At 45.4% G+C, this 22,791-nt stretch overlaps 1 protein-coding gene across 1 annotated transcript in view; it reads left to right on the plus strand.

Moving 5' to 3' along the window:
- The first annotated feature begins 2,280 nt into the window (after positions 1 to 2,280).
- LOC117056924 (tropomodulin-2-like) overlaps positions 2,281 to 22,791 on the plus strand; it is a 32,427-nt gene continuing 11,916 nt past the window's right edge. Inside the window, 6 exon segments of the mRNA XM_033167623.1 lie at positions 2,281 to 2,331; positions 9,590 to 9,703; positions 9,705 to 9,722; positions 9,724 to 9,748; positions 19,199 to 19,321; positions 20,314 to 20,397. Of these exon segments, the coding sequence (XP_033023514.1) occupies positions 2,281 to 2,331; positions 9,590 to 9,703; positions 9,705 to 9,722; positions 9,724 to 9,748; positions 19,199 to 19,321; positions 20,314 to 20,397 (415 nt within the window).

Raw genomic sequence — 22,791 nt, forward strand, 5'->3', positions numbered from 1 at the left:
CCCAAGTTGCATGAGCAACTTAGTTGCAAGCGTATGCTCAACCTGCAACCTTGTGCCTGAACCTGCCTTGGACCTTGACCTGCTCCCTGCCTCGCTCCCCGCCGGACTGACCTCCTTTGGACCCCTAGACCCAGGACTGGACTTGGACCTCGCTTCACAGACAAACCCTTGGGGCCAGCACAAAAACGCTATGTAAAGATCGCATAGAAATTTCTTTTGCTCTCTAGCGCCATCTGGTTTTGCATCAAGGCATTTGTTTTTTTACTAATGTAGCTGAATCCCTAGTCTGTGGAAATCCCTCCCAACTGAGATCTGACAGGCACCCTCCTTGCTAAAGTTCTGGTGCACGACAAAGACTTTCTTATTCCAGCAGGCACTTCCGTGTGGTGTTGGATCTGATGATGGTGTCTTATTGCTTTATTCTCTGCATTTTTATGTACAGTGCTTAGAAATGCTAATAATCGAAAGGTTTATAAATACCTTAAATCGATAAATGAAATAAAAATGAGTGTTGAGATAAAAGTATTCACTGTGGAACAGGATGCCTGCCAGTCTTGGCGGCACCATCAAGCATTATTGAATAACTAATAAAGTGGTTTTTCTGCTTTTATGAAAACATCCATCACTGGATTTTCTAAATGTTGTCCAGAGGATAAAAGCTATTTTTAGGCATTTTAATCCTCAAGTTGCAGTAGATCAGCAAGTGTTTGGGGCTTCCAGTTCTTTAGCCGCAGCGCTAAGAAAAAGCACACACACCCTCTTCTAAATTAGGCTGCTGAAATGTGCACACAGCATACATTTAAGGTACATACCCCCCCCCCCGAGAATTCTGGGAATTGTAGTTTGTTAAGGATGCTGGGAGTTATAGTTTTGTGGAGGGTAGACTACTGTTTCCAGGATTCTGAACTGGAGCACACTTCAATCTCTGGAAGACCCGATTAATGTTTGCTCTGATTTAGTGGTAAAGATCAGGTTTTCCCCGTGGAAAAGCAGCAGGACAAATGGAAGTTTTGCTGAGTTCAGAGAGAACTGGGTGTGGAGGTTAAGGAGGAGGAAAAGAGAGAAAGAGAGAGGGGGAAGGAAGGAAGGAAGGAAGGAAGATGTGGCTGTACATTTAAACCACATGCTGCAATTCTCAAAGAATCATGCCATTTTCCAAAGCATTCTGGGAACTGTAGTTTGTTAAGGGTGCTGTAGGAGACTCTTGAGAGTCCCATGGACTGCAAGAAAATCAAACCTATCCATTCTCAAAGAAATCAGCCCTGAGTGCTCACTAGAAGGACAGATCCTGAAGTTGAGGCTCCAGTACTTTGGCCACCTCATGAGAAGAGAAGACTCCCTGGAAAAGACCCTGATGTTGGGAAAGATGGAGGGCACAAGGAGAAGGGGACCACAGAGGATGAGATGGTTGGACAGTGTTCTCGAAGCTACTAACATGAGTTTGGCCAAACTGCGGGAGGCAGTGAATGATAGGCGTGCCTGGCGTGCTCTGGTCCATGGGGTCACGAAGAGTCGGACACGACTGAACGACTGAACAGCAGCAGCAGCAACAACAACAACAACACCTCTACCAGAGCTACAATTCCCAGAGTGTTTAGCAATCAATCCCTCTTAACCAGGGAACTCTGGAAATTGTAGCTCTGGCAGGGGAATAGGGGTCTCCCTACAACTTGCAGCACCCTTGACAAGCTAAACTGGAGCAATTCTAACTCTTCCACCCAAGACACAAACATCACAGCTGCATATTTCTGCAAGGCAGGGGGTTGGATTAGAATCTAGATGATCCTCAGGGTCCCTTCCAACACTACAATTCTACGACTCTATGATCCCCCAGAGTAAAGTGTGTTTGGGTTGCTCTGTAAGTCTGGATCTGATCCTCCATGATCTCTCATCCATCTGAAGTGAGAAAAGACCAAGGATGTGGCTTGTTCTTAAGTAGTCAGAGCCTACCAGTCTGGAAGAACTGGGCAATTATGTTAAAGATTGCTGCTATTAAATGTATTATTTTTTTTCCAAAGGGCTGTGCAGGATGTCTCCCTTTCAACGAGGCTAGCCTGTGTTCCCACGGAATGTTGTTATCGCTGTTCGCAGGGGGGAAACGAAAAACCTCAAACAGCAGCCTGGGAAACTTCCTCTGCGGGATTCCAAAGCCGTGATTGCAAAATTGTGACCTTAGATAACCACAGGTTTTTGTTTTTTGAAACAAAGATACATTTTTTTTCCTGAACAGAAACAGCTACTTTAAGGATAAACTAGGGGAGGGCAGCACATCTCTGGAAAATGTATCAGTGCGTCTCCAAGTTCTGTGTGCGGATGGATGGTTGCCCTCGTGTGAGGATGTAAAATCTTTTGCAGCAGCAGAGCCGTACGGTGGGGAGCAGGAATAGGCAAACTTGGCCCTCCAGATGTTTTGGGACTATAACTCCCATCATCCCTAGCGAACAGGACCAGTGGCCAGGGATGATGGGAGTTGTAGTCCCAAAACATCTGGAGGGCCGGATTTGCCTATGCCTGGTGTAGCCCATGGGCCGGATGTGGCCCACGAAGACCGTTTTACCGGCCCCTGAGCTGCCCCCAAACCGAGCCACCCACTCGGCGAGTCCCCCGCGCGCTGTGCTAAACCAGCATGGTGCAGGGACTCACCAGGCGGTGCCAGAAATTACATGTGCTCATGCACAGATACCGAAAATCGCGTCTGCGTGTGTTCAGACACCGAAAATCGCTTCTGTGCAGGGGCGATTTTTTGGCGTCTGGGCATGCGCAGAAGTGATTTCCAGCGCCACGGACATGCATAGACGCAGTTTCTGGCATCGCACTGCGCCAGTCCAGCCCACGGACGATCTCTGTGGGAGTGATCCGGCCTATGGCCGGTAAATCTTGCCAACCCCTGATCTAGACCATGGATAGCTCCAGGTGTGCGTTTTTCTCAACAAAGGCCGGGAGCAGACTGGGGGCCTTTTAAGCCTGTTTCTCCAGACTACCTCCTCCAAACTGCATCCCCTTGTGGAGAGCCTCAGACTCCAAACCAGCCCCAATCCCACCTGAAAATGGACACGTCTTCTCGGTTCCATAGGCTCCCTTCAGGTGGACTTCTTTGTGACGTGAGGTGGGGACACCTGGTTCTTGAGGTTAAGGGGAAGGCTGCTGTGAGGGTCTGGAAGGTTCTTCTGGGCCTCCTTTTACCATATTTTTAAATTAAGTTTTCCAAATACATTTCAATACATAGTAAAACGTTTTTTTCTTTGTTGTTTCCGTCAACTTCCCACCCACTTTTCCATTGTGTTTTATTTCTCTTGCTCTGAGTCACCCTGCCTTCCATCTCTCATATCTACTCTAATTTTTAGGTTCTTCTGTCGCTCATAGTTCAAATCCTGCTCTCATATTCATCATATAATAATATATTTTTTAAAAATAGTCCGAAAAAGGCTTCCATTCTTCTGCAAACTTTCGTCATTAGGTCCTCTTATTTGGTTGTTAACTTTGCTGCATAGTCCATCACCTTTCTCATCCATTCCTCTTTGGTGGGAATTTTGGGTTCCTTCCATTTTAGGTGCAAAGAATCCTAGCTTCAAGTTGTAACATACATAAACAGCTTAATCATCTTTTTGGGGGACTTCTCTCCCTATAATCCTTGGTAGAAAAGCTTCAGATTTTATTTTTTTGGAGTATCTTCTGGGGCCCCCTTTAGAACCACCTCAGGTGCCAGCTCTGAGGCCTGACCCAGACCTGGCTGCCCACCTGTTGCCCCTGCAGACTCTGACTCCAGGCCCATAAAACGCTCTTGTTGCACTGTTTTTTGGAGGTTTCCCAGACATCAAAGTGGAAGGGTGGCCCCTGGCACCCACCCCCACTTCTCTTCCCTAATGCTGAGCTCCTTCATTTTTCTCTAGATCAAAGGAGAGGGGAGATGGTTTGCATAAATAGCTGTATCTTAACAGGAAAGCATTGATTGACTCAGTCCAGAAGAAGAAGAAGAAGAGAAGAAGAAGAAGAAGAAGAAGAAGAAGAAGAAGAAGAAGATTTGGATTTGATATCCCGCTTTTCACTACCCGAAGGAGTCTCAAAGCGGCTAACATTCTCCTTTTCCCTTCCTTCCCCACAACAAACACTCTGTGAGGTGAGTGGGCTGAGAGACTTCAAATAGTACCGGTATGACTAGCCAAGGTCACCCAGCAGCTGCATGTGGAGGAGCGGGGAAGCGAACCCGGTTCCCCAGATTACGAGTCTACCACTCTTAACCACTACACCACACTGGCCTACACACAGGAGAGAATGACCAGATTCGGGGTGTGTGTGTGTGTGCTTTTGGCCAGGGAGGGGGGGAATGAGTGCTTTCCCATCAGCAGAGTACCCTCTCGCCATCCAAAGACACATTTCAGTCAGTCGGAAACACTCAAACTTCTTTTGGGAATTATAGGGACAGAACTACCTAAAATGTATAGAAAATTATTCGTGTATGCGACTACAGTGGCAAGAATGTTACTCGCCCCAAAATGGAAAGAAGCAGAAGTCCCAGCAAAGGAGGAATGGATACAAATACTTATGGACTATGCGGGAAATGGCGAAGAATAAGAAATAAAGATAACATTTTTTAAAAAATAAAAGAATGGAGATGGTTTATTGAGTATTTACAGGTACATTGTAAACAGATAAGAACATTGGCAGGGTTATTGTATAACCTGCAGTTTTGTAAGAGTATATGTTTAAAGAAGATGAAATCAATGAGCAAATTAAGTTAATCTGGATATGCAGAAGGTATTAAAATAAATTTAAGGAACCGCAGAAAGAGGGGGGAGGAAGTGAAGTTTTTGAAATGTCAAAATGATTGTAAAATTGGTGAAATGTATAAACTTGAAAAGTATAAATAATAAATAAATAAATTGGGGGGGGGGGAGAGAAAAACACTTAAAGAGGGTGGAAAGCAGGACTGGAGAAAGGGTGGCCTGAACCTCAACAGAGAGGCCTGGAGGTCTGTTTTTTTTGTCCCTGAGCCTGATAACCGAGCACCCTTACAAACTACAACTCCAGGGTGGGGGTGAGCTATTTTCTGGTTTTGCCCCAGGCAGCAAAATGTTGGCCTAGCCCTGTCTCCACCTCTGCCTGACTCCCCACCACTGCCACCTAAGGCAGCTGCCCCCCTCTGCCTAATGGTAGGGTGAGCCTTGAATGCCACACACCTCTCCATCCTCCTCCCAGGCAAGCGAGAGGCATGATCACTGTTCCACGACCCATTCCAGGCAGCCAAAAGACAACCCAGGACTTAAGAAAAGTATTATATAAAATACTGTTTTCTGTGTGTGAATGCTGTGCTGTATCTGCAGACTGGAGGCAGGAGGGCTGCTGTCTAAAGTTCGGTCCATATAAGATGAGCAGTGACTCATATTTTTGTGGGGTAATCTGGTTATTTTGTACGGGCAAGTGCAACCCAATCATAAATGTGCATTAGACCCTTCTTCCTTTTTTCTGAGTTGTTGTTTGCTTCGTTGCTGCGTACCTTGGCAAGCTCTGCTTCGCTCTAATGAGCCCCATTACCCAAGCGAGCAAGTTGCTTGGAGAACATGCCAAAAAAAATACAAGGAAGGGGTGGGAGAGGGAATGAGAAGAACAGAGGATATGACCAGTGAACTCTTTGAGAACCTCAAGCTGCAGACAAGATAAGGCTCTCAGACAGGGCACGGCACACTGCACAGTTTATTTGCATAAGGCTAAGGGTGGAGAATCCAATTAGCAAGGCAAGGATGGTAATCATATGATTAAATGGCAATTTCCTAAGAGCTGGAGAAGTAAACATCTCTTTCCCCAGCTGACTAGTGCAGAAATGAATTTCTTTTCTTTCATTTCTTGCCCTGTACTGTGGAAGAAAAGGATACTGGTGTAATGCCATTAGAGAGAATCAGTTCTGATGGATGAGATTTGAAACAACAGGTTATCTTGGTCCCTGGCTCTTATCTTTGGCTCCCACTCCTGACTTAGGGTTGAATTGAATGCTTGTTTTGTTCAGAATAGACCAGGGATAGGCAACCTAAAGCCCAATGCGGCCCAATCGCCTTCTCAATCCGGCCTGCGGACAGTCCGGGAATCGGTGTGTTTTACATGAGTAGAATGTGTTCTTTTATTAAAATGCATCTCTGCGTTATTTATGGGGCATAGGAATTTGTTCATCCCCCCCCTAAAAATAAAGTCCAGCCCACCACATGATCTGAGGGACGGTGGACCGGCCCGTGGCTGGAAAAGGTTGCTGACCCCTGGAATAGACCCACTGAAATCAACAAAGCTATGGTCGTCCTGTTCATTCGCATCAGGGGACAACTGTGAATAGAACACAGGATACACAACCTGAAGAGTGCAGTCCTAACTACGACTACTCAGAAGTCTTCTTTCTTTGGCGATCACTCCTAGCCAAGATTGTCTTCCATAAACACGGTTTTAATAGTGGGTTCTTAAGTGACTGTGAAGGCCAGTTCTGGACCAACACGTCCTTCCACAGTGGAGACATAAGTTTCCAGGTAGGAGTTTGCCAAGCATGCCTTCCTCTTAGCACGTTTCTCCCTTTCGTCCTGAGTTTGAGTGTCTTCAAAGCCCATGACACCTTTGGAAATGGCTGTTCTCCAACTGGAGCACTCACAGGCCATACTACCCTGAACACGCCCGATCTCGTCTGATCTCGAAGCTAAGCAGGGTCAGGCCTGGTTAGTACTTGGATGGGAGATCAGTTTCCCCAGTTGTCGGTGTTTATACTACATTTTTTTAGATTTGCCCTTGAGAGAGTCTTTAAACCTCTTTTGTTGACCACCAGCATTACGCTTTCCATTTTTAAGTTCAGAATAGAGTAGTTGCTTTGGAAGATGATAATCAGGCATCCGCACATGACCAGTCCAACGAAGTTGATGTTGAAGAATCATCGCTTTGACACTGGTGATCTTTGCTTCTTCCAGTACACTGGCATTAGTTTACCTGTCTTCCCAAGTGATGTGCAATTTTTTTGGAGACACTTAAAATTTTTTTAAATAGTTTCTTGATTTACAAAAGGTGTGCAATGTCTCTCTTGTATTTTTTCCATGTAACATTTTTACAATCTGTTTTGTTTGTTGAGACATTAGGAAGAAAAGGGGGAGAGAGGTGGGTGGGATGGGGGATGGGTGAGGTGGGGTGACGATGTTTCTATCTCCCTTAATATATGTAGGGTTGGTGTCAGCGTTGTTTGTGTAGGTTCTCTGTTGTTCGCTTGTGCTTCTTTGGCGGTGAGAGAGGTCAGGATTGGCGTAGGGTGTGATTGTTCATTTGTGGTTGGCTGTGGTGATCTTGGTTTCCTGTGTGAATGGGGTGGGTGGGTGTTTTTGGTCATGGAGACACTGTTGATGGAATCTTTCGAGGAGTTGGAGATGGCATTTATAAGTGGTCCATGTTTCACAAGCATACTTTAAGGTTGGTAGTAAAATAGCTTTGTAAAAAAGCATTTTGGTTTCCCCGCAAATGTCCCGGTCCTCAAACACTCTGTACTTCAATCGGGAGAAAGCTGCACTGGCAGCCGAATTCAGTGAGGCTTACTCCCAGTTAGTGATGTTACGATTGCAGCCTTACTCCCCGGTTTTAGACCTCATACATCTCAGTTGCAAAAGACAAGAGAGGCAGTTTTTTTCCATTTAGCGATTTGCAGTGGTATTATTTCATACACTATCGTTGTCCCATGAACTCACTCATCTAACAGAACTTTACATGTGCGAAAAAGGAAAGTTTAGCCTGGTGGCTAAGGATATATATGATGGTGCCAGGTGAGCTTACTAGGAGAGAGCATTTCACAAGCAGGTAACCACTACCGAAAAGGCCTGTTCTTACTGGCCGAAGGAGCCGGTGCACAGCTTCCAGGTCATGTGGCCAGCATGACTAAGCCGCTTCTGGCGAACCAGAGCAGTGCACAGAAACACCGTTTACCTTCCCACCTGAGTGGTACCTATTATCTACTTGTACTTTGACATGCTTTCGAACTGCTAGGTTGGCAGGAGCAGGGGACCGAGCAACAGGAGCTCAACATGCCATGGAAATTCGAACCCCCAACCTTCTGATCAGCAAGCCCTAGGCTCTGTGGTTTAGACCACAGCACCACCCACACCCCATGCTCTTAATACAGTTCTAAAAAATATTTTCTGTCTTGTGAATTACTGCTGGCAGGAGTACTAGCATTTTCATTGATATTTATTTTAAAAATCGCTATTTAGTTGTTTTCTTAAAGGTTCAGCCCTGTTCCTTGCCCATCTTTTAAAGTGGCTGTTACCAGTTTGCATGTAATCTTTCTGAGACATTTATCTTTAAATGGGGATGGCCAAGGGGTGGAGTGTGAGCTCTAATGTGGATCAAGTCAGCTTTTGTAAAACTAATGCCAGTATTTAGCAGCAGAAACGGCAAAGGATTATACTAATTCTCTTTGGCTCATAGTTTTGCATAACCCTGTTCATCTATTAAGATTTATTAGGGTTGCAGCCTTCTAGGATTCCACAGGACCAACGGGTGAGAAGAACAAAGCTGTTCTCTTTTAGGTAACTAGAGTTGAAGTCTGAGGGCCCCGAACTACTGCCCTGAGATCTACGGGCAGCATACAATTTAATAAATAAAATAAATAACCCAGTCTGATGGGTGGCATATAAACAATAAAAATATTATAAAGCAAAAAAACCCAAAGAAAACTCATTTTTTCACAGGGATCGGGAAGACTGACTCTTGATGATTGACAGGCAACCTTCAAAGGACCCTGTTTAGAAAGAGCCAGGTCTGTGCCGTTCCGGAAAGAGTTGGAGAAATACAAGAATATCAATGAAGATGAAATTCTCAACAAACTCTCTGAGGATGAGCTGAAGCAGCTGGAAAGTGTTCTTGATGATCTGGATCCCAGAGGTGTGTACCAAACATGACATTCATGTTTAAAAGCCTAAACAACTTAGACCCCTCATACCAGAAAGACCACCACCTTCCCTACAGACTCTCTTAAGATCAGCAGAGAGGTCGTTTTACTGCCCTTGGAATTTCATGGGGTCGTTGGCCAGGCTAGGTCAGAGAGACAGACCCTCCAAGTGTCCCAATTTTCAGGGACATCCTTGATTTAGAGAAGCCGTCCCGGTTCCTGATTTGATCCCGGAGTGTCCCGCTTTTCCTTAGGACATCCCTATTTCATTGGAGAAATGTGGGAGGGTATAGAGTTATCCAACCCCCACAAGCCATCTGAAGACAATCCTTTATGGGGAAGGGGTTTTGTTTTGTTTTTTCTTTCTGGCTAAAGAAGTTCTCTAAATAAAGACAGTAGTTGAAGAGCCAGTGTGGTGTAGTGGTTAAGAGCGGTGGACTCGTATCTGGGGAACCGGGTTCGCATCTCCGCTCCTCCACATGCAGCTGCAGGGTGACCTTGGGCTAGTCACACTTCTCTGAAGTCTCTCAGCCCCACTCACTTCACAGAGTGTTTGTTGTGGGGGAGGAAGGGAAAGGAGAATGTGATCCGCTTTGAGACTCCTTCGGGTAGTGATAAACGGGATATCAAATCCAACTCTTCTTGGCCATCCTACTGACTCTCTGCTCCCCTCTCTCATGTCTGCTTTGACAGAATGCGCTTCTGCCGGCAGGCTTCCGCCAGAAGGATCAGACCAGCAAACCTGCCACGGGACCTTTTGACAGAGAGCGGTTGTTGTCCTACTTGGAGAAACAAGCCATGGAGCACCAAGGACATAGAGGACGTCCGTGCCCTTTACTGGAGAAAAGAAAGGTACGCCTTCATCTTCATGGTTTAGCCAAAACGGCAGGGCAGATTCCCAGAGTCATCTGTGCTAACTGGGTGGCCATGTGCTGAAAATCAAACCTAGCAACAGAAGGTCAGTACCAAGTGGCAGACGTTAACATATGATTTATATAGCACCCCCGGCAAATTGCACCCCTGGCAAATTGGTCTCTGGTGTGCCCCCTCAGTCGAAGCTGTTTTGTCCTAAATCGACAGTTAGGTAGTGAATTTTTAAGAGGACCAGTCGAACGCAATAATAATAATAATAATAATAATAATAATATACAGTCGTACCTCGTATTGCGTTCGCTGCGGGTTGCGGGTTACGAACGCGCCGAACCCGGAGCAATGGAATGGATTATTTCCGGGTTTGGCGGGTCGCGCATTCCACAGACGTACGCAGTTACATGGTGCACATGTGCAGACGTGCCGAATCGCACTCGCGCATGGCGCAGAAGCGGCGCTGCGGGTTGCGGACTTCTCAGGATGCGAAGGGGCTCCAGAACGGATCCCATTCGTATCTAGAGGTACCACTGTAATAGTAGTAGTAATAATAATAATAATAATAATAATAATAATAATATTTATTTATTTATTTATTTATTATTTATTTATTCATACATACATACATACATACATACATACATACATACATACATACATACATACATACATACATACACACACATCTGGTAGGGTTTCCCCAGCCACTCTGGCAGCTCCCAACAGTATATTGAAAATACGATCAAACATAAAAAACTTCCCTAAACAGGGTTGCCTTCAAGACAGTGAGCCAGCTTTTAAGTTCTGCAGAGTTCCTTTTCAGGGTGGATGTAATGCAAAAGCGTAAAAAAAACTAAAAACCCTAAAAATAGGCATTGTTGGTGTAGCCATAAGGTCTGCACCTGGACACAGGATGGGGAAGATATGGCCGTCCAGGTGTTGCATGGGAACTACACCTCCATCACCCTGACCATATAGGCTTATGCTGGCTGGGGCTGATGCGAGTTGGAGTCCAACAACTGGTCAAACTGGGGAGGCTGGTTTTCAAGCTTCCTTAAGGCTGTATACACCCCCCCAAAAAAAGAAGAAGCCTGAGAATTGTAGTCAAGGGTGCTGGGAATGATAGTTCTGTGAGGGGTGAACTACAGCTCCCAGGATTATTCAGGTGGGGTGTGTGGGCTTTAAATGTACGGTGTGTATGTGAACCGTTGTATCTAAGGACAGGTTGTCTGAAAGTGGACTCCTGCGAATGCTGTCTTTCTACGATAACCTTTCGCCGTGCGAATGAGCCCTATAGGAGGCTTCCGGGCTCCTGCACCAGATGCGTCTCCTAATTCGAAGCTGGCAACACATTCGTCGTTGCGTAAGGGTCAGGCGCGAGCAAGGCGGGCAGGGCGTGTGATCTATGTGGTGTTTCTGACCACAATATTTATTTTGGCAGAGCCTGTTGTATAAATGACAGGGCGACGATTGTTTGGAAAGCTTTAGTTTGCTGATCCTCACTGGAACTGAGCTGTTTGGGGAGATGTTGCCTTTTACACTTCTTGGAAGGAAGAAGAGGGGGCCTCCGGGGAAAGGGGAACCAGCCTGTGGTTGTCAGAGCTGGCAATGACCGAGGGGGTGAGTGGCTGCCTTGGAGGCTCAGACCTGAGGTTCCCCATCCTCAAGGCAGCGACAAGCCAGTCGGCAGTTAAGCAGAGGGACGGCCAGTCTCAGAGCAGCACACCTTGCACTGTTTCAGATTTACGGAAACGGAGGCACTTGTGCATTTGTATCGCGTGACATTGCGCCGAGACTCTCCCCGCGCTTCTTTTTCAACTGCTGAAATTCCTCCACTCACACACTAAACAACAGCAAGCAACAAGTCTGCTAATAATATACTAACAAAATTTTTATAACATTATGTGTTCAGGTCGTTCAGTCGTGTCCGACTCTTCGTGACCCCATGGACCAGAGCACAGCCAGGCACGCCTATCCTTCACTGCCTCTCGCAGTTTGGCCAAACTCATGCCAGTCGCTTCGAGAACACTGTCCCTACCATCTCATCCTCTGTCGTCCCCTTCTCCTTGTGCCCTCCATCTTTCCCAACAATCAGGTCTTTTCTAGGAGTCTTCTCTTCTCATGAGGTGGCCAAAGTACTGGAGCCTCAACTTCAGGATCTGTCCTTCTAGTGAGCACTCAGGGCTGATTTCTTTCAGAATGGATAGGTTTGATCTTCTTGCAGTCCATGGGACTCTCAAGAGTCTCCTCCAGCACCATAATTCAAAGGCATCAATACCGTTTCAAAACTCACAAACAGAGGACATACACCCTCGTGCAAATTAATTGAAACAAACAATGTGGTTTATTGTACAAAACTCACATATACATGTACAAAACTCACATCTACGTACATTAGTAACGGATATGACCTCCGCTATTTTTAAGCAGCGTTTGAACATGGTTTGGCATGGAGTCTACTAGTTTCAAACAGTCACTGTTGATTTTCGGATCCCTGTACCCAGGGGCGAACGAAGGCGTCGTGACACCCAGGGCGGGGCGTCGCAACGTACGACGCATGCGCTGTACCATAACGCCGCCGCACATGCGCTGTACATAGCAGTTTGCTAGCGGCGGTGCTCCAGCACCGTACGGATGGTGCCGGGATCCTCTGCTCGCGGCTGCAGCTGCGAACGAAGGATTCCTGCACATTGCTGCGGCAGCGCGATGGCTGCTTGTGCTGCAGCGCCCGGGCCGGGTCGGCAGGCGAGCACCCTGCGGGTGTCTTCTTGTCACCCTCCCGATGTGGAACACATGTGCACTGCCCCCTGCCCCCCATTGCGACACCATTGCCTGTACCTGCATTTGCTGCTCTGTCATGAATTTCTTCACCACTTTCAGTGTGTGACAGAGGGCTAGGTCCTGCTACAATATCCCAGTACCATCAGGATACCTCTTTTCCAGCTCTGCAATAGCTCTCTTTCGTAAACATCAATATATTGTGGCGAGCGCATCATTCCTTGTATTGGCTGCAGGCTTCCGACACCATAATGATCAACTGACTTTCCGTGTTTGTTTTGAGTACAGGATTACGAGTAAGATGGAAAACATGCTTTGTTTCAATTAATTTGCACAAGGGTGTATAATAGGTGCATGGAGTCACAAATAATAGGAATCAAATAAATGTTCCATAACCGGGAATTGTAGGATTGGTAAGTCAATGTCAAAGATCACTGAAATGGAGACAGAATTGCCTTTCCACAGTCAATATCCTACAAATGTGAGGTGATAGGGTGCTCGGAACGTAGCAATAGGGTGCTCCGAGCACAGCAAGCAGACAGAAAAGCTCTTCCAGGCTAATCAACTGTTTCAATGATAATTCTTCATCAGCTGGCAATAATATAAAATGAAATCCATTACCGTATTTTTCGCTCCATAGGGCGCACTGGACCATAGGGTGCACCTCGTTTTCAGAGGAGGAAACCCAGGAAAAAAATTTTCCCTGGTTTTCCTCCTCTAAAAGCCCTGTTTTTTTGAGGATCAGCTAAAAGTTAGCAACTTTTTGGCAAAGGGGAAAACCCTGTTTTTTTGAGGATCAGCTAAAAGTTTTGCAGGTTTTTTTTGCAAAGGGGGAAAAGCAAAGCTCCTTTTGCAAAGGGGGAAAAGCAAAGAGGAAAAGCCCCCCTTTATGGGGTTCACAACTCACATTTCTGCAGCTGCTAAAGGAAAGGGAGCCTTTTCTAGTCTCCAGACAGATAATCTATCAGCCAGTCACATGTCGCTGGGGAAACAAACAACCTCCCTCTGCAGCACATTCAACAAAGGAGGGCGGGGCAAGGAGGGCGGGGCTGAAAGGGAGCCGGGGACTCTTATCTCTCTCCCGATCTCTTGCTGCTCAGCTGCTCAGCGGGGTCCTTTCGACACTTCCCCTTTTCTCTTTGTAAAATAAAAAGCATGATCCTCTTTTGGCCCCTGGGCAATTCAGCTTCAGGGACCACCATTTGCTCCATAAGACGCACAGATATTTCCCCTTACTTTTTAGGAGGGAAAAAAGTGCGTCTTATGGAGCGAAAAATACAGTACATTCAAAGACAATACAAAGATTGAAATGACAGGCCTGCATATAAACAACCAATAATAAATACTTACCAATTAATTGTAAATGGCCATGGATCAGCAATCACTTAAAAGCAGGTGTGGGCCAAACTTGGCCATCCAGATGTTTTGGACTACAACTCCCATCATCCCTAGCTTGTCAGGGATGATGGGAATTGTAGTCCCAAAACATCTGGAGGGCCAAGTTTGCCTATGCCGGGCTTAAAAGTGTAGTAAAAGTGCAAAAAAATTCAGGAAATTTAAAGATACAGTATCCAAAAATCTGGCAAAGAGAACGCAAACAGTAGCCGTATTGTCAGAAAACTTAAATAAAACAATTGAAATCTAATTCAGTATTCAAACCCAGGGATTTAAATAGGCAAGCAGTCTGGTTTCTTGTTGGCACACCACGGCACTTGATCCATCAGCTCCCTTGTCCTTCCACACCGATGCACAGCCAGAGCCACTCCCGCTTTAAAAAAATAATATTTCAAAAACTGTACTTTTTGCCAGCACCAGTTTAAAAATAAAAATGCATGGCTGCCTCACCACTGAGTTTGCTCACCTGGTACCTATTGAAACATCACCCCACACCACTCCCACCTTTGGTGACCCTCCCCCACAACCCTCCAGATTCAAGCCCCACCCAAAAAAGTTCTACCTTGAGACCTGGTCTGGGGCAAAGTAGGTGGGTGTTCTTTCAGATTGCACGTAGGTGGTGCACAGGTGGTGCATGTGAATCTATTGATCCTTTTTTTTTTTAAAAAAAAAGGAAAACCATCCCATGCGCAAATGTTTCACTCTGGAATCAAGGTTCAACTGTACCTGTATGTACCACATCAGGGGGCGGGGGGACAGAAAGAGCACCGCCGGAGGTGAGAGTTTAAAATCCACTCTTCTTCTTGGAAAAGCCCTGCAGACAGTTAGTAATTTCTCTCTCTAGCTCAGCAACTTTTCCCTTTCTTTGAAGCTGATGGCTTCGCTAGGGAATACTTGAACAAAAAGAGCTCTCCAGTGTCAACCATCTGGTTAAAGATGAACGTTCAGTTGTGTGTGTGTGTGCGTTCTTTAAAGTCAGCTGTATGGTTTTGATTATGTTGTGGAATAAGCTGGGGGGGAGCAGGGCGGGAGGAGAGAATTCCGAAAGCTTCATAGGAAGGCTGTGGAATCGGGAAAGAATTTGATAGAGCGACTGCTCGTATTTTCTTAGGAATCTTAGGAGGTTGTATAATCTTTGAAGGGGCACGGCTGTGACTACCATGCAAGGACCCTACACTTCTGAATTTGCCACTATGTTGTTGTACTTAATGACCTCTTTACCATCACTTTTGACACTTGAAATGTATTCTTTTAGGGCCCACTTCCTTTGTGTTAATTTTAGGTTGTTTAAAACTTTTAAATATTGTGTTTAATATTGATGTTGTGTTTTAATTGTTGCGACGTGCCCTGGGACCTTAAGGCGAAGGGCATGTAATAAATTGCAGCAATTGTTGTTGTTGTTGTTTAGGGTCGTTTAGTCATGTCCGACTCTTCGTGACCCCAGGGACCAGAGAGCATGCCAGGCACTCCTGTCTTCCACTGCCTCCCGCAGTTTGGTCAGGCTCATGTTGGTAGCTTTGAGAACACTGTCCAACCATCTTGTCCTCTGTCGTCCCCTTCTCCTTGTGCCCTCAATCTTCAGGGTCTTTCCAGGGAGTCTTCTCTTCTCATGAGGTGACCAAGTATTGGAGCCTCAGCTTCAGGATCTGTCCTTCCAGTGAGCACTCAGGGCTGATTTCCTTAAGATGGATAGGTTTGATCTTCTTGCAGTCCATGGGACTCTCAAGAGTCTCTTCCAGCACCATAATTCAAAAGCATCCATTCTTCGGCAATCAGTGAATTAGTGTTATCATCATCATCATCATCATCATCATCATCATGAATATATTGTAGGGGAAGATAAGGTTTTAATGGGCATTGCTAATATGGGGAGATGTGCTAGCGTGGAGGCATTCCTTTGGGAATTGTCATAGTATTGCTAGCTTCTAAGTCTGGAAATTATGAATCACCTCCCTAAAAATAATACAAGCAACTAAATATCACAAGGCAAAAATCAATCAACTCCGTGCGTTATTTGCTTCCTGTTCCTCATATGCATGAAGCAGCCTTAAAGTGAATCAGACCCATCTAGTTCACTTATTGTCTGGGTTTTTCACATTAGTAGCTAAACACTGCTAGGTCTGGTGGGGGGAAAACATGGAGAACAGCTATAAATTTACCCTTTTATTAAACTAACGCAAAGAGATGATGAGCTCAAAGAGTTGGACCAGCTGCATCAGTGGCAGTAATGAACCTCATGCAAGATTGGGAATGCAGGGCTACATCCTTTTCTTCTTCTTCTTCTTTAAATTTTATTAAGAAAATTTTAAATCCATACAATTTGTCAACAGTACAACCAATTACATTTTCCTCCTTTCCCCCCTTCCCCTCCCTCCCTCTCCCCCCTCCAGGACTTCCCTCGGTTCCCTTAACTGTTTTGTTAATTCATTTGTTTCTGCATGTTATGCAATTGTAAATATAATTTTCCTGTTGTTCATATTCTACTAATAAAATTTGCGTATGTTTATTCAAAGCCTGCCAATGATTCCAAGTCTCTTTGTTGTTTTTTCAAATAATTTGTAAAAAAATTCCCATTCTTCCTTGAAATCTCGATTGTCCTTTCCCCCGTGATTTATGTTAATTTTGCCAATTCCGCCTAGTTCATCAATATTTCTTGCCCTTGTTTTCTTGTTGGTATTTCTTCCTTCTTCCATCCTTGTGCTAGCAAAACTCTTGCCGCAGTTGTAGCATACATAAATAAGTTCTTAATTGTCTTTGGTAGATCTTATCCTAAAATCCCTAATAAAAAGCTTCTGGCTTTTTAACAAAAGTCATTTTAAAAACTTTTTTTTTCCAATTCATCATAAATCATTTCCCAATATCTTTTAACTTCTCTACATTCCCACCACATATGATAAAAGGTCCCTTCCTTTTCCTTATATTTCCAACATGTACTTGTCCCAGTTTTGTACGTTTTTACCATTTTGACTGGTGTGGAAATGCAGGGCTACATCCTATGCACTGCTAAGATAAAGCCACTTAAAGAATCATAGAGTTGTAGACTTGGAAGGTTCGCCCAAGATGAATTCAAGTCCAATTCCCTGCAACGCAGGAATTGCAAACAAACAAACAAATAAATAAATAAAAATAAAAATTTCTGTCAGATGGCCATCCAACTTGTTCTGCTGACAAATGTTTTCTGCTGCCGGAACACGGTTGCCTCAAAGAACATACCGGAAGCCTTCTGGTAACTTGCGGGGGAAATCTTGTTCGTTTGATTCCCACAGTAAGTGCTTTGTAAAATCTGGATTCCATCAGATGATAGCAATCAAACAGGCAACGTAACTTTGTGGAGACAGTTCTTCAGAGCCGGTGAGGCTTTCTGAAGGCTTCTGTACGATGGGATTTCCCACAGAGGGGTGCTTCTTAGAGAGTTGTCAGATCCTTGGAAAGCTTTGCCTTTGTAATCCGATTCATAAAATGAGAGGAGAATGCACTTGAGGTTCTAGCTTTGCTCTCATCTGAATCCATAGGGAATGAGATGACGTTGGCTGGTGGGAAAACCCAGGCCAGGATGCAAATGTCTTGGAAAATCCTCATAATGAAACCCAGCTGCTTAGCGTTCAGTTAAAGGAAAATATACTTGGGCTCTGGCAGTGTTTTAAAAGGAGCAACAACTGAATTTGTAGCATTTCTTTTAATTTTATTTATTTGTTTTGTAAATTTGTATTCTGCTTGAGTGTAAACAACAACAACCCTCAAGGCAGTTTGCAAAAAGAATGTTACGGTTCAAAAGTAACAGTAGTTACGTCTTATTGGGACTACCTAAAAGGTCACAAAACATCAAGCAAGCTTTCCAGTTCTCTGGGGATCTTCTTCATCAGGGTTCACCAACCTTTTGGAGTCGGTGGACAGATTGGCAGGCGGGAGAAATTATTGCGGGTGCCACACCCCAGCCACAACTTATTCTATTGACCACAGCAGGATGCTTCTATTAACCTAATTTCAGCAGGGAGAGGCGGCCCTGTTGGTGCCGGAGCATGGTGTACACCACCATGGGCACGTTGCAAGGTGGAGTTGAAGAAGAAGAAGAAGAAGAAGAAGAGTTTGGATTTGATATCCCCCTTTGATATCACTACCCTAAGGAGTCTCAAAGCGGCTAACATTCTCCTTTCCCTTCCTCCCCCACAACAAACACTCTGTGAGGTGAGTGGGGCTGAGAGACTTCAAAGAAGTGTGACTAGCTCAAGGTCACCCAGCAGCTGCTGTGGAGGAGGCGGAGACGCGAACCCGGTTCACCAGACAACGAGTCTACCGCTCTTAACCACTACACCACACTGGCTCTCAAGTTGAGCAGGTGTTGGGGCCCTTTGGCCCTCCAGATGTTGCTGAACAACTGCCATCAGCTCCGACAGGTATGGCCAATGGCCAGGGATGAGGGGAGTTGTAGGTCAGTAACATCTAGAGGGCGAAAGATACAGGCACTCTGCATCTGAATCAAGTGCTGATAATCCTAGACAAACTATCAATTAGTTTCCGGGCCCAATTCAAAGTGCTGGTTTTGACCTATAAAGCCTTAAATGGCTCAGGACCGCAATGCCTCTTCCTATACGAACCTACCTGGACCCTGATATCATCTTCTGAGGCCCTCCTTCGTGTGGCCCCTCCATGAGAGTCAGGAGGGTGGCAACACAAGAACGGGGCCTTCTCTGCAGTGGCTCCCCGTCTGTGAAATGCTCTCCCCAGGGAAATTCGCCTGGCGCCTTCATTACACACCTTAGGGCCCCAGGCAAAAAAACGTTCCTTTTCAACCTTTTGCCTGACTTGATCTACATCCTATAACCTTTTAAAAATGCTGGCTCTTTTGGGTTTTTTATATTATTATTGGTTGTTGGTTTTGTTTTGATTTTATGGATTTGATATTTTTGTGAACTGCCCTGAGACCTTCGGGTATAGGTCCAGTATAGAAATATTATTATTATTATTATTATTATTATTATTATTATTATTATATTGAGAATATCTGAACACTCAGAACATCGATAGTATGGGTCTGGAAAGTGCAGAAACAGGCATCTTTTTTCCCCCTTTTCCAACATTTGGCCGGGATGGTCAGCATTACGGCATTTACCAGAATCTGGGCATTCACACTACACAAAGATCCATACAACTTCTCTCTGAATAAATTCTTAAGTGTTTGAACCCTGCCAGCCTTACTGATGGTTACATCACCACCATCTAATTTAATTTGCTTTCTCTTCCCTTTCCCTTTTTCTTTTAAAGGAAAAGCATTTATCCCTAAAGAAAGACCCATAGAAACCCGCACAGAGGAGAAAGTAACTCTGGATCCAGAATTAGAAGAAGCCCTGGCCAGTGCCTCTGACACTGAGCTGTACGATCTAGCAGGTTTGTTGCCATCTTTGAACAGTTGGGTTATCACAAACTAGGCCTGGGTATCTTAACACAGCTGGCAGCAACAGCCCTGCGGTGTTTGTTTGTTTTTTGCAACTCCTACCCTGCTTATCAAGGGGGCCATCCATGATGCTGCAATATAAGCTGACAGGACCAAACTACACATTCTGTTTTGTTTTGTTTAATAAATATATATGTTTATTAAATTTTCTGTTTTACAATTTAGAATATTCATTTAAACAACCTTAAAATATCAAAGACTTCTCTTCTCCTCTTTCCATGGTTCATTTTGCGTAACAATAAATCCCTGCATATTTATGCTGTATAAACCTAAACCATTCAGTATTCCATCCATCTATCCGTCCAAACCACACATTCTGTTAGCTACATAGCTGTGCCTCCCCCCCCCCCCGCACACAAGAGGCTAGTGTGGGGGTCCTGATCTGGATTGGGTCCTTAGCATGGGGGAGAGGAGGGCTTTAAACCCTTTGTCCCCTCACTATCCTCAAAAAGAAAAGAAAAGAAACACAGGAGACTCGCCCCTGATTACAGGTTGGGATTCCCAATCTGGACTGGGACCACAATCGAGGGTTGATTCCCCCTGGGTGCTAGGACCCCTGTACTTTGAAGGCATAGCTATGACTCAGTAGCCCAAGTTCATAAGTTCTTATAGTACAAAGGCAAATGTAGATTCCCCCCCCCCAATTTTTTCCATTGCTGGGCTATTGAAATCCTATATTGCTGGGCCTTCTCGGTGGTGGCACCCGCCCTGTGGAATGCCTTCCCATCAGATGTCAAGGAATAAACAAAAACACTCATACCCCGGGTGTGCACGCTCCGTGTTGCATAGAACGCCCAGAGTGGCCGGGGAAAACCCAGCCAGATGGGCGGAGTATAAATAATAATAAATAACAATAAATAAAATAATAAATGATGATGATGATAGCTGAAGCTAACACCTGTACTCTTGTTGGTGGTTTTTACAGCTGTCCTAGGAGTGCATAACCTGGTCAACAACCCAAAGTTTGATGAAGGAACCACCACTAAAGATGGCAAAGAAACCGTGAAAAGTAAGCAGACGCTTTTCTTTCTCCCAGATGGTTTGCAAGCATCCAAGCAGGCAATGGAAGCCAAAGGGGAAGTTTCAGACTCTCGCTGCTTTCGGGTGGGATTCTGGCAAGGGCCGAGGGCCTTCTGGCGGTTCCTTCACTGCGAGAAGTGAGGTTACAGGGTTAACCAGGCAGATGGCCTTCTCGGTGGTGGCACCCACCCTGTGGAACGCCCTCCCATGTCAAGGAAGTAAACAACTATCTGACTTTTAGAAGACATCGGAAGGCAGCCCTGTTTAGGGAAGTTTTAAATGTTTGATCGTATTTTTAATATTCTGTTGGGGGCCGCCCAGAGTGGCTGGGGAAACCAAGCCAGATGGGTGGGGTATGTATGTATGAACGAATGAATGAATGAATAAAAAAATCAATTGCACACAGGCAAATCCAGGTTGCAGAACTGGAATGAATGCTCATTGAGTTGAGTAGAATGTGTGCTTTTATTTAAAATGCATCTCTGGGTTATTTGTGGGGCATCGGAATTCGTTCATTCCCCCCCCCCCCCAAAAAAATCTGGCCCACCACATGGTCTGAGGGACGGTGGACTGGCCCATGGCTGAAAAAGGTTGCTGACCCCTGTTCTAGGATAACAGTGCACATGTACACGACAAGTAACTCTCCTCTCAGCAGCAAGAACCATCATAACTAGACACTGGAAAGGAACTGCCAGGAATGAAAATTGACGGCTGGTACCCCCAATTTATGGGAAACTGCCCTACTGGAAAAGTTAACCAACCAACTTATTATTTATTAAATTTGTATACAGCCTTTCATCCAAAGGTCACAACATAAAAAGATAAAATCATTTGTTTTGCATGCAATTTCAAAGCAATTTCAAGTCCTAAATGGCTTAGGACCATGGCTTACTTCTCCCATACTCGTATAAACCTGTCCATATGTTAAGTTCTTCTGGAGAGCATTGTCTCTGCATCCCACCACATATCAGGTACATTTATCAGGAAATGTGCAAAAGGGTTGTCTCCCTGTCTGCGACCAGGCTCTAGAACTGCCTTCTTGAGGAGGCTCATTTAAAGCCCTTTAATGGTTTTTCACTTGTATACATTGTACTTTTGACCGACTTTAAACCAACTACCTTTGGATCCGGGCCTTTGTGTGTGGGCTGTTTAAGATTAACTGCAATTCCAGATGGTCTTCCCATGTTCGTAAAGCAAGTGCCCCTGGGAAATGTGGAAGAAAATTATTCCACCCAAAATGAGGCGGATGTTATAGCCCTCCCAGCTAGAGCCTCGTATGCTGCAGCCCTCAAAGGGCTTACGTTGCGAATTCATGTTCCTCTCTGTGATTATTTTCTCTCTCTTTTTTGCAACCAGCTTGGTGGGTCTGCTAAGCTGCACTCCTGTCACATATTTAGCAGCTAGGAATTTGCTTTTGTCAGACATCTTCATTCCAAAAACAATACTCCCTTCCCTCCAGCAGATAGTTGTTGCTTTGTTTTCAATTGGGGGGAAAAGGGTGAGGGATGCATTTCAGGAGCCCCTGAAGAAATAAGATTATAAGCAGACTAAACGAGGAGAGGCTGCACAGGAGGGGAGAAGAGGAGCTGTTGTGTTGCACTGGTTAGACTAGGGTCAAAGAGACCTGGATTCAAATCCTGACGCAGCCTCCTCAAAAGCTGGCTGGGCAAGCGCTGTCTCTTTCTCTCCCTTAGTCCAGTCTAGCTCACAGGACTGTAGCAAGGATTAGGCCTGGGTGATTTATCAATATATCACCCAGGACCAGTATGAGGAGCAGACTGTGATGTCGGCTTCATTCAGCGTATATCGCTAGTGAAACCGCCAACACTCCTGAGTCCCTCTGCTAGTGACATCCTCCAGCGAGCGTTGTCAGCAGAGGGACTCGGGAGCGGTGCCAGTTTCACTAGCGTTATGTCACTGAGTGAAACTGCCATACCACTCTTCCCTCACGCTGTGCAGAGGGAGAAGAAAAGAAGCTATATGGGCAAGGCACCAGATACAGCTTGTTCCTCCCTCTGCATCTTTAAACTGCTCGTCCGAAGAGTGTGCGGTGACCGCTCCCCTCAGCTGAGCAGATCCCCCAGCCCAGCGCTGGCTCCCACGCAAGCAGGGGGAGCACCAAGGATGGCTCTGCCGGGGATGAGGAGCCCTCCCGAGAAGAGTTCTTACCAAGTCTTTTATTTAAAATTCGCAGAGAGATAGACGTAGAAATGCTGTCTCTCTCAGATAATGGCATTGCTCCAAGTAAAATCCCACCCCCTCCATCTTTCCCATTATACGTCATCCCTGCGTTGGCTGACCTGTGCTTTCTGCCTCTGAGCTTTCTGTTCTCCTACTCTCAATGCACGCCGGGTCCTGGGATGGGGTGGGAATGCTTTCTAAA

Source organism: Lacerta agilis, chromosome 13, assembly GCF_009819535.1.
Source record: "Lacerta agilis isolate rLacAgi1 chromosome 13, rLacAgi1.pri, whole genome shotgun sequence".
Lineage (NCBI taxonomy): Eukaryota > Metazoa > Chordata > Lepidosauria > Squamata > Lacertidae > Lacerta > Lacerta agilis.